This window comes from Pelodiscus sinensis, chromosome 9 (assembly GCF_052426305.1).
Source record: "Pelodiscus sinensis isolate ZL-2025 chromosome 9, ASM5242630v1, whole genome shotgun sequence".
Classification (NCBI taxonomy): Eukaryota; Metazoa; Chordata; order Testudines; family Trionychidae; genus Pelodiscus; species Pelodiscus sinensis.
Window position 1 is genome coordinate 47,525,001 of NC_143060.1, and position 14,890 is coordinate 47,539,890.

The following is a 14,890-nucleotide window of genomic DNA, read 5'->3' on the forward strand; positions in this document are numbered from 1 at the left end:
CTACTCAACTTATTTATAAATGATCTAGAGAAAGGAGTAAACAGTGAGGTGGCAAAATTTGCAGATTATACCAAACTGCTCAAGATAGTTAAGAACAAAGCAGACTGTAAAGAGCTTCAAAAAGATCTCACCAAACTAAGTGATTGGGCAACAAAATGGCAAATGAAATTTAATGTTGATAAATGTAAAGTAATGCACATTGGAAAAAATAATCCCAACTATGTATACAATATAATGGAGACTAATGTGGCTCCAACTACTCAAGAGAAAGATCTTGGAGTCATTGTGGATAGTTCTCTGAAAACGTTTACTCAGTGTGCAGCGGCAGTTAAAAAACCAAATAGACTGTTAAGAGTCATTAAAAAAGGGATAGAGAATAAGACAGAAAATATCTTATTGCCTGTGTATAAAATAATGGTATGACTACATCTTGAATACTGTGTACAGATGTGGTCACCTCATCTCAAAAAAAAAATATTGGAATTGGAAAGGTTCAGAAAAGAGTAAAAAAAATTATTAGGGGTGTGGAACGTGTCCCATATGAAGAGAGATTAATAAAACAGGGACTTTCCAGTTTAGAAAAGAGGAGATTAAAGGGGGGATACGATAGAGGTCTATAAAATCATGACTGGTATGAAAAATATGAATAAGAAAAAGTTATTTACTTATTCCCACATTAAAAGAACTCGGGGTCACCAAATGAAATTAATAGGCAGCAGGTTTAAAACAAACAAAAGGATGTTTTTCTTAATTCAGTGCACAGTCAACCTGTGGAACTCTTTGCCAGAGGATGCAGTGAAAGCTAGAACTTTAACAGAGTTCAAAAAAGAGCTAGATAGATACATGGAGGTTAGGTGCATCAATGGCTATTAGCCAGGATGGTAGGAATGGTATCCATAGCCTCTGTTTCTCTGGAGGTGGGTGACAGGGGAGGGATCTCATGATTACCTGTTGTGATCCCTCCCTCTGGGGCATTTGGTATTAGCCACAGTCAGCAGACAGGATACAAGGCTAGATGGACCTTTGGTCTGACCTAGTATGGCCGTTCTTATGTTCTCAAAAAACACCCACCTAAGTTAAGTCCCATCTGTCATTTTCAATGGAACTTGTGCTCCTAAGCACTTCTGAAAAGCCCACACTAAAGAAACAAAAAAATAAAAATTCAGGTTGAATATACATGGTTAACTTTGCCTCAAAATGTTCATATTTGGTTTCCAAGTGGTAGGCTCCTACATATTTTTGACCCTACATTTATGTTGAAATTCTAAAGATTAAAAAAATGGTTGGAATGTCAAAATTTGGAAAATGCTAACCAATTTTGCTTCAGAGATGGTTTTCTCCCCTTTTTTTTTTCCTTTCTAGTTTTTATTTCCCAGGACAGCTACAATAGAAAATCATAGTAATTGTAGCTTTATCTCGCGCTGAACTAGCTGGGCACAGCTTATCCTGAAAGAGATTAATAAATGAAATGGAGCAACGAGCTCTAGAAACATACCTCTACTTGAACCATGAGGCAGCGCTGCCGTCGGAGCTTTACAACATAGCCATAAACATCCACTCTGCCTTCTGTCTCTAGCCCCTCCAGCATAGCATCAATTCCAATGTAGGTTCCAGTACGGCCAACACCAGCACTGATAAGTACAAAGCAATATTTATTGAAAGGGTCGGGAGTGATCAGTAGTGTTCTGCTTGGGGATGCAAACAATATGGCTTATTATACATTAATCCACAATTCAGAAGTCTGGTAAACTTTTGTTTTACATAAATGAGGACCAGGGGAGCTGACAGCTAGGGGGAACCGCTGTGCATTCCTGAAAGGGGTGGGGCTTCAGGTGGAAGGGCTGGCGCCTCAGGAAGAAGGGACAGGGACAGGGCATCTGGCCCTGGGTGCTGCTTGGACCACTCCCACACCCTCAGCACCATCCAGAAACGGCTATCCGGGGCCCTACAGGGTGCCACACGGGCTTTGGTGACGATATAAGGGATTAAGGCTCCAGCTGCAGCAGTAGCAGTGGCGGCACGTGAAGCCCCAGGCCACCTTGAAGTGCTGGGCCCCAGAACAGTTGCCCTTTTGCCTCTCCCTGTTAGCAGGCCCGATGAGGACAATATTTTCAAACTAAAGTGGTTGCTATTCAAAATTGCAGGCATCCTCCGGTCCCGTTGATCTGGATGGGAGTTGCAGGTTTTTATTACCCTTGAAAATCAGGCCTCTTTTTTAGTTATAAATATGGAATGAGTTGTCTTACTTGAAAGCGACCAGCTTGCCTAAGCAACTATTGCTAGTCTTCTCTGACTTGCCTTTCTGCATAGCTCTGGCTGGCATCTGTTTACTAGCAGTGAGTTTTGGCAATATTCACCTGCAATGAATCACTATTGGGCCACTAAAAAAGTTGCTTAAAGCATTAACTCTGCGGCGTAGTCTGAGGAGAAGATGTGGATCATCAGGCACTCCATGGTCCGGCCAGCTAGTGAACTGAATGTGAGTCACGTCTCTCCCAGGTGTCTTCTCCTTTCTCTGGAGGAGGTGGAATTGTTTCATTAGCACCATGCAAAAATCCAGCATCAATATGCAATAGTGAGGCCAGATTCTACAGTCAAATGAGCTTTACAAGGTTTCAGAAGTTGGAATATTTTTCCTATCCTATTTTTATAACAAAAGAGTGATCAAAAATAAAAGCTGTACATGTGGAACAAGCCATCCTTTGAAGGAAGAATATAATGACAATCTAGAAAGGACATGTCCAATATTTCCATCCTAAGAATGCTCTACTTTATGTCTATGTAGTACGTAGCATGTATTCTCCTCTGCACTTGTAACTAATCAGGAAGTCAGCGTATAGGCCCATGTTCTGCCAGTCGTATTTGTTGGTTATTTTGCCTTTTTACTGTTAACTACATGCTAAGTCACACAGACCCTCCGAGGAATGAAGGAAGTTTACAAACAGCAAATCAAAATAGAAGAGATGGGGAGATCAATCACTGAGGTAGCTCATGATTTTCTAAGTCACTGTATTCAAGTCTTAGAGCACACCAGTCACAGACCCAACTTCAGCAGGGCCAGGTGGTGAATGGAGAGCCCCTATCCCAGCCAGGGAACCTCTAGCAGCAGCGGGGCCAGGCAGTGGCTGGGCAGTCCTGGGCTGGGAACCTCCAGTGGAAGCAGGACTGGCCCCAGCACTGGAGTCGGGGGAAATGGCCCCAGACTGGGAACCCTGGAGAATTCCTGGCAGGAGCTTGGCCAGGTGGCTGGAGAGCCCCAGTGGTAGAGGGGCTGAGGTGGCCGAGCAAAGGAACCTCTGGTGGGAGCAGGGCCAGGTAGGGGAGCATTGGCCGTGGAGCCCTGGGGAACATTCAGCAGCAGTGGTGGCCGCAGAGACCGAGCTAGGCTGGCGGCAGCCAGATGGCCCTGGCAGGGGTGCCCTGGGAAACTCCTGGAGACAGAGGGGCCATCAGAACCCCGGGGAACTCTGGCTGCAGCGTGGGCAGCAGGGTGGGAGCCTCAGCCTTGGGAGCACCAGGGAGAGGAGGCAAGGAGTGAGGCGCCAGTAGGGACACATTGACCTCCTCTGGTCCAACAAACTCCCTGGTTCGGGACCCCTTAGGTCACGAGGGTGCCAGATCAGGGAGGTCCAACCTGTGCTTGTAAAAAATCAATACACATTACTTCTGGCCAGCAACACATTAGCTACTGTAATTTGGAGTCTCTCCTATGTATGATGCCACACCGTTATATTAACACTTCAATTTTAAGGGACTGGTATGCAGTGTTGATAATTTTTTCCCGTTCATATGCAGTATAAATGTTGTTACATGCACCAAGGCAAGTGCAGATGTGCATCACCATTAGAAACACATGCTACCAGCTGTGTGTACTCTGCTAATGAGCTGGGTGGCATCTGAATCTTTCCTGGGTGGCTTGCCCAAGCACTCAACACTGCTGATATGGCCACCTTACTCACAGTAATATTTAATGTGGTGGCCTCACTGTCAAACGTATCTTATTCTATGTTCATAAGCCAGTAACAAACTTTCTTAATTTAAAAAGGACAAATTTCTGACAGAAACACGATATATTGCATACAAATTTGTCCATCTGCATCAGCACCCTTATGGAAGAGAAATGTACTGGTGTTCCTGTTGAGAATACAGTAACAAAAGGTAGCATAGCAGTGAGATAAGTTTCCAATTCACATTTGCCCTAAGAAATTATTTACTATCTACTCAGTGTTATCTCAAGTTATATGTTGCTTGGGAGAAACAAGGGAAAAGGCTAACTGCCACTGTTGCTCTGGTAGAATCTCTGATAAGAGTTTCTTTATACCAATTATATAGACCACTTCAAATTATTTTCACATTAATAAGCCAACTCACATTTGTAATATGCAATTTCTGAATAATGTAGTCAGGACACATTTTACTTTCATTGCTCTTCACGACAATGTCCCCAAAAGTTTCAGTGCTATTCTCTGTTGTCGGCCAGTACTGGGCACATTTGTTCTATGAAAATGCAAAGTTAACTGATTAGCAGCATGACATCAAAGTGACAGTGAAACAAGGTTTTGAAGAAAGTTTGAAATAAAATAAAATCAATATTTCCAATAAAATAACCAATAATTCAGTACAATTTCAGTTTTCAATAGATGCTATAGTTATCCCTTAAAGCAATGAATACAGTGTCAGTTAAACATTCAAACACCTAAAAAGTCAGATTTGGGCCACTGTATCAATATCCCTCTATGCATCTGAAACATGTGGCCATAGCAAGGAGGTGAACACTGCTCGTCACAGCTTCCCAACTTGGTTTCGAAAGGAGGGCACCAGAGAAATGGTCCAAGCTGTGAGTGGAGGCATTGCCGTGACATTATTATAGGCTGCTTTGGGTGGGAAGGGGGGAGGAAAATCACAAATACGGATCATCCCCTATTACACTTGGAAGGGAGTTGTGATAGTTCTGATAAGTCTGCAAGGATGTGGGACAGGGAGAGAGATTTTGGCACAGCTCAGCAAATTCTAACTCAGGAAGTTTTTGGCAAGTTATACCCTGTTATGGGTTTATTTGCAAGAAGGTGGAATGTAGATCTCTATTCCTTACAGCTGTGTGTCAGGTAATAATATTACAGAGCAGGGATGGGGAACCTTTTGTCTGGGGGGCTGGATGTGGGGAGGCTGCGCTGGTGCTCCAATTCCCCTCCTGCCCTCTCCCCCCCCCCCCCACTGTCACCTTATGGGGCTGGAGCACACAAAATCTACTAACCTGGGCACAAGCCTCTTCCCTCTCCTGAAGCAAACAGCCACATGGAGGGAACAAGCCTTTAGTTCAAAGTTATCTGGGGCTGCAGCAGGCAGGGAGCCCAGCCTGCCTTGGGAGTGCTGTAGGGCTGCTGGCTTAGGTTAGCACTTCTGAATCAGAGCCTGCCTCTAGCAACCCTGCCCCTCCCACACTCCAACTCCCTCCCCCAGGCCACCAGCCAAATCTTCTGCACCAGGTCACAACTCCCTCCCACACCCTGTACTCCCTCCTACATTCCTCCCCCAGGCCAGAATGCTCTACTGCACCCAAACACCCTCCCAGACCTTGCACCCCAATACTATGATCCAGGTCACAACCCCCTCCTTCAGCCAAACTCCCTGGCTGCGTCTACACTGGCACAATTTAGCGGAAATACTTTTAACTGAAAAGTTTTTCCACTAAAATATTTGCACATAGAAAGCATCTATACTGGCATGTGCCTTTGCACAACAGATTTACTTTTGCGCAAAAGCATCCATGCCAGTGTAGATGCTCTCTTGCGCTAGAAAGCTCCGATGGCCATTTTAGCCATCGGGCTTTCTTGTGCAAGAAATTAACGTTGCTGTCTACACTGGTCTCTTGCGCAAGAATACTTGCGCAAGAGGGCTTATCCATGAGCGGGAGCGTCAGAGTATTTGCACAAGAAGCCCTGATTTCATACAGTAGAACGTCAGTGTTCTTGCGCAAATACTCACGGCCAGTGTAGACAGGCAGCAGCTTTTGCGCAAAATCTTGCCAATGTAGACATAGCTCCTAAGACTTCACACCATCTCCTGCACTCCAGTTCCTTATCCCGTGCACCTTTCTGCACCCAGTCTCCACCCCAGACCACGCACCCCTTCCCCAGAAAAGTGCTGCCCTTGACCACTTTACAAAATTTTGGCATGGCCCCCCACCAAAAATTATGGCCCAACCCTGCCCTAGTATCTGGGAGTGGCTTTCTCCTTCTTAGTTAGGGGCCACATCCACATCACTGAGGTTTGGTAGGGTTGTGCATGTGTATGAGGAGATTTTGTTTGTTTTTGTTTTGTTTTGCTTCTCATTTTCATGAGGGCCCCCAACTGATTTCCTGTAGGTCAGCAGCCCCTGACCCAAAAAACGGTTCACTACGTTATGCTGCTCTTCAAATAGTCTAAAGGCAAAACCATGCTGGCTTGTCAATGTTATTCAATTCCTAAGATTCTATCACAAATACAGATTAAACAAGAATGAACAAGGGTTCAAAATAAATATTTAAATCCCGAGAAAAATATTTAAATGAGTAAGAAAAGCATATTTTGCCACAACAGATCAACCTTCTGTATATAGCAGCTAACGGGAGTGTGTGAGAGAAAGAGATGCTCACCCTATTATTTTCTTCACAGCGAGTCACCATAACAATAATTGTTGCCTTCTGTTCCCAGATCATTCTCCAGAAATCATCAGTGGTCTCATCCTTGGGGCCTAGCAGATAAGGTACTCAATAAGAGATACTTTGAAAGAATTATGAACCATAAAGAGTCTAGAACAAAGTGACCATACATATTATGGCTCAGAAGCTATCCAAAGATCATAACATGGATACAGCCATGGACTGTACAATTTCATGATGATTCCATCATCTTCATTCACATAATTCTAAAACTATGTAGGTGGTGACTGAGAAGGGAAAAAAATCTCCATAGTAAAAATAAAGTAAATACTTGTAGCCAATATGTATGAAGCATGATTTGAAAAAATTCCCTTCTGCATTCCACAAATTTCCTTCTGTAGCTGGTCATAACTCCCAAAACACAGGCTGTCTAGCAATCCTTTATTAAATTCCACATATGCTGGTCATCCACATTTTGTTTAAATATATTAATACAGTTTGGCTCTATCACTTTGATTAAAGGATAATTGGGGAAGAATTAATAAAATAAAAAAAAAAAACATTTACCTTGTGCAGCAATATACTTTCCTGGTTCTTTAAAACCCTGTTTTAAAAATATATATTATTACTAGGTATTTAAAGATAGTAGGCGAAAACTGTGAAAAGAATTGCTACTTTATATATATATTTAACATGAATGATAATATGGACACCAATGTAATAGTACCAAATAGTACCAAGTATAACAAAAAAACTCAAGGAGTGGAAAGAGTCAACAGGGCCAGCCCACAACATTTGGCACCTGAGGCAGGGAGCTCAAATGACACCCGGCTTGGGCCAAATCTTTGAAAGGTCTCAATTCTGCCTTCTTCCTGTTCCACACTACCACCATCTCAGTGCATCTAGAGCAGAGAGAATACATATGCACCAGCAGTAGACACAATTTTCTACACTCTGGGTCCTAGTGAGGCCTTCCCCCCCACAGTCTGGCACCTGAGGCGGCCGCCTCAGTTCACCTCATGGTAAAGCCCACCCTGAGTCAATGCTAGAAGAGTCAAGCATTTGATGCCTGTAATGGGACATATATAAATCATTTTTCATTTGTGCATCACAATAATTCATCAAGAGAAGTCACTTACATCAATATGGCTTGCATTTATATAGTCTGATCCTGGGTCTCCATTTATTTCTGAGAGTACCACTCGGTTATCATCATCTGTTTAGATAATTTAAAACAAAGTATGTAATAATTAACTCAGTTGCCTCAATATTCTGATGTAAGCAAAAACAATGAAATATTTTCAACCATGCATGGAATTTCTATTCAGTACTTACAAGGGAGAATATCAATGTAACGGTTTTTGTTTTGGTTGTAGTTTTTACGTGCTTCCTTTATTGGGTACTTCGAGAAAACCCTGGGAATGCTCTGTAAATATAATCCTTATTTTATTCATTTTAACATATTTTAGATAATTTTAACTCACAATAAAATTCACATAGTTGTAATTAGTTCTTAAGGACAGTTGGAAGATAACATTCTTTTTTCATTGCATTATGATTCCTAGTGATTAGCTTTTTAAAACAAATATTAAGTTATATGAAGATTAATATATTGCTATATAACCAAAATATGACTCTCCCTTAAAAGACTAATAAAGAAGCTCAGTTTCGGATTCTAGTCTGAACAGAAATTTTTAAAACTGCTTTGAAATGTAGCATAAAGGGGCACTGGTCCATGAATGGAGCCCCTCTAACCAAGCATCATCATCATCATCATCATAACCATACTTTTAAATTCAACTCATAAAAGTAAGATATTTTAAAAGAGTGTTCCTAAATCCCACAGCAGTTTTCATCACTTATCTCATCTTAAATCTGCCTGAATTATAGCAAGATTATAATATCTCAGATTTGTTGGCTATTCTGAGATTCGGGTAAGGGTTCTTACTTTTAGATGTTTTGTAAAACAACATCAGAGGGGTTGGTGATTGACTGTAACAGATTTATTTTAATGGCATGTTCCATAATATCTAGTTTAGAATCTCTGTTATATTTCTGACTAGGCACAAACCTGAAATTCATCCAGAAAAAGTCTTCCTTCATCAGCAATCTTTCTCTTGTAGGCTTCCAACAACAATTCTGCAGGGATTGGCTCCACATTCATCAGTTGCTTGTCATCATCTTTAAATACAGAGACATATTTTATATTTATTTTTTATGTTTATATTTATTTGTATCGTCTTGAAGAGTAAGATTAGTTAATGAGAACAGAAACATTCATTCAAACTAAGACATATATATTTATTACACCAAGGCTTATCCCCTCAAATGCATCTAAACAGAGCCCCCAAAGTCATTGAACTTATCCAGCTAGGGAAACAGGTCAAAAAAAACTTGACATACAGAGACTGAGTCTGTATCTGGGTACTGAACTTTAGGAAAGGTGTGGACAAATTGGAGAGAGTCCAGAACAGAACAACAAAAATAATAAAAGATCTAGCCAATCGGACTTATGAGGAAAGGTTAAAAAACTGGCCAGGTTTACTCTTGAGAAAAGAAAATGGAAGACCAGATAACAGTCTTCAAATATATGGAGGGCTGCTAAAAAGATTGTTCTCCATGAAGGCAGGACAAGAAGTAGTAGGTTTAACTGGCAGCAAAGGATTTTGAGGCTAGATATTAGGAAAAAAGTTCTAACTCTAAGGCTACAACTGCACTATGAGTTTTCTTGGCAAAAATATCCAAATCAAGAACTCATTTGCATGAGTCATGATCTTATTTGCATATTTTCTGCCAATCCATTTTTGCGATAGGTTTTTTGCGCAAAAACAAGCAGCGCAGACATTTTCTTTTTACACAAAACCCCCTTTTTTGCAAGATTGGTATACCTCCTTTTGGGGGGCATAAGGATCTTATGGAAAAAGGGGTTTCTACACAAAAAGAAAATGTCCACACTGCTTGACTTATTTGCATATTTTTTGCCAAGAAAACTCGTAGTGTAGACATAGCCTAAGGTTAGTTAAGCCCCACAGATGGCTTCCAAGGAATAAAAGCAGGTTGGACAAACATCTGTCAAGGATGGTCTAGCTTTACTTGGGCCTGCCACACTGAAAGAGACTGAATTTGATAGTTTCTCCCAGCCCTGCATTTCTATTTCTATTAATCTAAGACTTCTGTGCCTCTTGTGTACAGAGAAGCAGCACGCTGAGCGTACAGACCGGACTTGGGAAAGTGGTGAGTATTGCCAGTAGGGCCATAGCAACATCTGATGCTGGCACAGGACACTTTAGCCCAAGCAGGTACAACGGTGATATTGTGCTGCCATTACATTTGAGTAATAAGCAATCATTTATTAGCTGTAATCTATATTAGAGAATGTCTATCTGGGTATTTGTCTATAAGTCTGTTTGTTCGGGAACTCTTCAAGAACAGTAGAACTAGGGCCACCGATCTTGTAGGCAGCTTCCTCTTTTCCTAACTTAAAGCAAGGTTAGGGTTTGGTTGTGCCAGGGAAACCGGAAGCCCCTGGAAAAGGACTGATTTCCATAACATGCAAACGGCAAGGCTGCTGTTGCAAGGGACAGGATATGAGAGTGGCCACTGGAGCAGCGTCCCACAGGGAAGTGCTATCCTGAAGAGTTTCTACAGGGGGCAGTGGCAGTGTACCACCAAGGGAGTAGCCAGCAGGGTTGGGGCATTTGCCGTCTTGCCTGTGAGCACACTGAGTAAGTAGCCTCCCTGCCACAAACCCTTTCTCTCCCTTCCGGTCCTTGGCCACAAGCTGGGAGTGGGGGAAGGTCCATGACAGCTGGGGGGACTTTTGGGGGGAGAGAAGGGTCTCTGGTGACTGAGGAGTCTTGGAGGAGGGGGTAGAACTGGCTCTTAGTGGGCTGTGGGGATGAAGGGGAGAGAGAATAGGTCCCTGGCAGGTTGGGGGGACCCCCTGCCCTCAGCCCCTTCTTACTGGCACATCTCCACACATCACAAGCTTCCTGCAGACACACCCTGCCCCCTGCATCCTCAAGGCCCTGCCCTGAAGAACCTGGGCAATGCTGGATACGTCTGCTAGTAAAATATTGTACTGTGTTAGGCCCAGTAACAGTAACCATTACACTAATGTCAATGTGAAGCACTGAAAATCATTCTACGTTTTCCCTGAGCTATCATCATCTTTAATTAGTGTTAAACTCTTGAGCATTTTGATTCAAATTTAAATCCAATGTTTTTGCTATTCTGCACAGAAACAGGACAAACGGACATAACTGTGAATGTGCTATCTTTCAGTGAGTATAATTAATGTTATAACCAGAAGAAAGTTTATATCATGTCAATATGTCCATAGAAAAGTGGATTTGGGGTTCTTTTAAATCAATAAGCCTCACAGAAAACCGCAGGATGTGTTCAATGGGAACTTTCATGTAATTTCTTCATATTATTGATTCTCTAAGCCCTCGTCTACATTAGGACTTTATTTTGAAGGCCTACTTGGGGTGAGTTCACTTCAGAGATTAATCTAACGAGGTGTTTTAAAGCCTCTGTATTCAGTCTGTTATGGTCATTATTTGAGATACTGAAATAGTTTTAATGTTAAGATCATAAATAATGATTTTTCAAATTTTCCCAACATTTAATAAAATTACAGTGATTCACTTCAATAATAATAATCACTGACCTCTACTTTTGGCCCGGGCAAGGTTTGACTGTGTTAATATCTAATTCCACTGTACATACATTATTTAGACTTCAGTCATCTAAAATATAGATGCCTATGAGCTGGAATAAGACACTTGGCTAATAACTTATTTTCACTTACCAAACATATCTTATATGGAAAATGTACTTACCCCTCCTAACAAGCATGACATCTTCATCTGCATTGCTGTAAAAAGCATAAGTGTATGCTAAGGCAATGTATGTATGGCAATGAATTAAAGGACACAAATAATATACACAGGTAGAGTCTTATAGGACTTTGGGGACTGGGAAGGAGTGCCAAGGGATCTTCAAACTGGATTAAATTCCCATTATGACATTATGTTGTTCAACGGAAGCAGCCAGAGATTCCTGTGTCTTATGGAAGTCCCCTACCACCCTCAGGATCAGAGGAGGTAGAAGAGTACATCATAATTACTCTTGCCTCCCCATCTTTAGTCAAGCTGAGCAAGAGGCTACACCTAGACTAGTGTTTCTCAACCGTTTTTTATAAAGTACCCCTTTTATTTAAAAAATTATAAGTACCCCCCAGTACCTACAGTTTTCTGACACACAATTTTTTGTCTAGCATTGCAACACATTTATTTAAATAATTTAATCATAGCGGGTGATGAAATTTTTTGGTGTAAAAAGTACAAAAATAACAAAGTGCTGTAAAACTTAAAACAAAAATTCAGTTTTCTCCAAATTTCAGTCGTGTTGACGTACCCTACAGACTTCTCTCAAGTACCCCTGAGGGTACTCATATCATGGTTGAGAAACACTGGTCTAGACCATGGGGATTTTCCGGAATACCTCCAGTATAAAACCCTGGGCTGTCTACATTGGCATCCCTTTCCGGAAAAGGGATGCTAATGAGACACTTCGGAATTGCAAATCTGTGGGGGATTTAAATATCCCCTGCGGCATTTGCATTTACATGGCTGCCGCTTTTTTCCGGCTCGGGGTTTTTGCTGGAGAAAAGCGCCAGAGTAGACACGATTTTCCGGAAAATAAGCCCTTTTCCGGAATATCCCTTATTCCTACTTTCAAGGAAAGGGATGCTAATGTAGACACAGCCCTGGTGTAAAACCCCAGAAAAACTCTACCACACCCAGGTATACAACCCCAGTAAAACTCCATCGCATTCAGGGATCGCGTTTGCTCTTCCTCTTTTTTTTGCGCTCTTTTGGGGAGCCCTGAATACCTCATTCTATGAGGAATAAGGGCTCTTTCAAAGAGGAGGCTTTTCCACCATTTGGCCCCAACTAGACTGGGCCAAATGGTGGAAAAGCCTCTTTCGGAAAAGCAATTTGGAAAAGCCTCTTTTGGAAAAGAAATCGAAAAAACTCCTTTTCCGATAAAGGAGTGTCAGCAAGACCTAGCCTGAGCTTGGCACAGCTGAGAACCGAGACCTTGATTTTAAAATGGTACTGTCATTTCATAACTGCAGCTCTGGCCAGGGCCCTCTGATTTTCCAGTAAATATCTGGGGTCAAACTTCTACCTGAGACCCCAGATCCTTAACATCGTTCTAAAGTCTTCTTTCTTAGCATAGTCCTACAAGATGTCTTTACAGCACCTTGATCTCTGTGCAGATTAAAAAAAGACAGCTATAACCTAATGCTCAGATATGACCAAAATATAAATGCTGGATATTTCTCATGGTTTGGCAAGAATTCTGCGTATAGAAAACCTTTATAGATTCATTGATCTAAAGGCTAGAAGGGATCATTAGATCATCTAGTCCAGGGATGGACAAAATACAGCCAGTGGGTCGGATCCAGCCTGCCAAACCACTGGATCTGGACTGTGGGCCACCTCACCAGGGCCCTCAGGCACAAAGCAGCCAGTCATATCAGAGCAGCCCCATACTGCTTTAAGCGGCTGGCTGCTTCCTGTGGCTCTCTACTCCGGGTGCCATTAGAAAGAGAAGCCTTCATGTGCTGCCTCTGCTCCCCAGCAAACTCTCACCTTCTATTGGCCGAGCAGCCACAGAATGAGCCACATTTTAAGCAGCCTGGGACTGCAGCAGGCAGGGAGTCTGCCTCAAGGTCCTGCAAGGCTGCTATAGGAGAACCATCAGGTTAAGCTCCTCCTGGCCACAGCCTGCTTCTGGCACCCCAGCCCCTCCCTCCCACCAACTCCCTGACACAGGCCACCACCCAGACTTTTGCATCCTGCTCCCCAAGATCACTACTCCCCATCCTCCAACTTTGCAGCCTTCCTACACCCTGCCCCAGGATAAGACTCCTCTCCAGTACCCATACCCCATCGCAGACACTGCATCCTAGGCTCCTGCCCCAGATCACAATCCCCTCCTTCACTAAAACTCCCTGTCACACCCCACACCCTTTCTTTCACTCCAGTCCCCTAGCCTAAGCACCCTTATGCACCCAACCTCTGTCCCAGACCCTGCATCATCTTCATAGAAAAGTGCAGACCTTGACCATTTGAAAAATCTGGGGGCAGCCGGCTTAAAAGTTCCCCCCTGCACTGTCTCCATAGGGTACAGGGGAGACAGAGGAGTAGCGGGGACCCGGGCGCAAGCCAGGAATCAGCTGATTCCCAGCTCATGACCATTCCAGATGCTGCGCCTCTGCTTTATAAATGTATTAAGAGCCTGCCAGCTCTTAATACAGTTAAAAAGCAGAAGTGCAGTGGAGGAGGAGGACCCAGGGCAAGCTGGGACAGCTGATTCCCAGCTCACCCCAGGATCCCCCCACTGCGCACCTGCCTTTTAAATGTATTAAGATCCTTTCGACTCTTAATACATTTCAAAGGCAGAGCCACAGTGGGGTAGTTCCTGGGGCAGTTTCCCCCATTTATACACCAATCTATGGAAAATCCATTGTCTATCAATTAGTTGATTAAACTAAAATTAACATCCCTAATCCCAGTCTAGTCTGAACTCCTATATAAGAGGGGCTACACCTATAACTAGGGTGACCAGATGTCCAATTTTAAAGAGACAGTCTCGTATTTAAACCCTCCTGCAGGTGTCCTGTCTTTTCTTTAAAAAGGGCAAATGTCCCATATTTTCTGTCTCTCCCACTCCCATCAGTACTGGTAGATCCTGGTGCTGGCGGGATCCCTGTTTGCCAGACACCCACACACTAATGCTGAGTATGGGAATCCACAGGGTGACAATGAGGATGGAAATTCAATGCTGGTGGCAGTTCAAAGATACTGTGTGTAGGGTGACTGTTCCCCCTGCCAGTCCATCAGTTTAGTCCCTGATGTATGCTGGCTCTTGGTCAGCAGGGGCCCCGCCATCCCATTTTTGGCCAGTACTGACTGTAAGCTGTGGTGGCTGGTGAGCGTGGCCAGGTACCAAGTGAAGGCCAGTTACCTATCACCTCTGTTGCCCACCCACTGGCCCTTTACATGCTCCTTCTCTCACTTTCATCTCCTCTTTTGCCCCTTTATCCATCACAACCCTACTGTTCCTCCTTATCTCTTTCCCCCTCACTCCCACCATGACGTATCCCACTACCAGCACCGTGTGGAGAACCAGCCCCCAATTGGAGCACTCAGCTTACCAACAGCCTGGCTGGC

At 43.1% G+C, this 14,890-nt stretch overlaps 1 protein-coding gene across 1 annotated transcript in view; it reads right to left on the reverse strand.

The window, feature by feature from the left end:
• Positions 1–14,890, reverse strand: part of LOC102450126 (protein tyrosine phosphatase receptor type C) — a 73,902-nt gene that overhangs the window by 17,572 nt on the left and 41,440 nt on the right. Inside the window, exons 10-18 of the mRNA XM_089780564.1 lie at positions 11,486–11,520; positions 8,713–8,822; positions 7,977–8,067; positions 7,781–7,857; positions 7,209–7,245; positions 6,636–6,733; positions 4,372–4,497; positions 2,358–2,515; positions 1,496–1,631 (exon numbers count right to left, since the gene is read on the reverse strand). Coding sequence (XP_089636690.1) covers positions 1,496–1,631; positions 2,358–2,515; positions 4,372–4,497; positions 6,636–6,733; positions 7,209–7,245; positions 7,781–7,857; positions 7,977–8,067; positions 8,713–8,822; positions 11,486–11,520 — 868 coding nt within the window. The remainder of the gene's footprint in view (positions 1–1,495; positions 1,632–2,357; positions 2,516–4,371; positions 4,498–6,635; positions 6,734–7,208; positions 7,246–7,780; positions 7,858–7,976; positions 8,068–8,712; positions 8,823–11,485; positions 11,521–14,890) is intronic.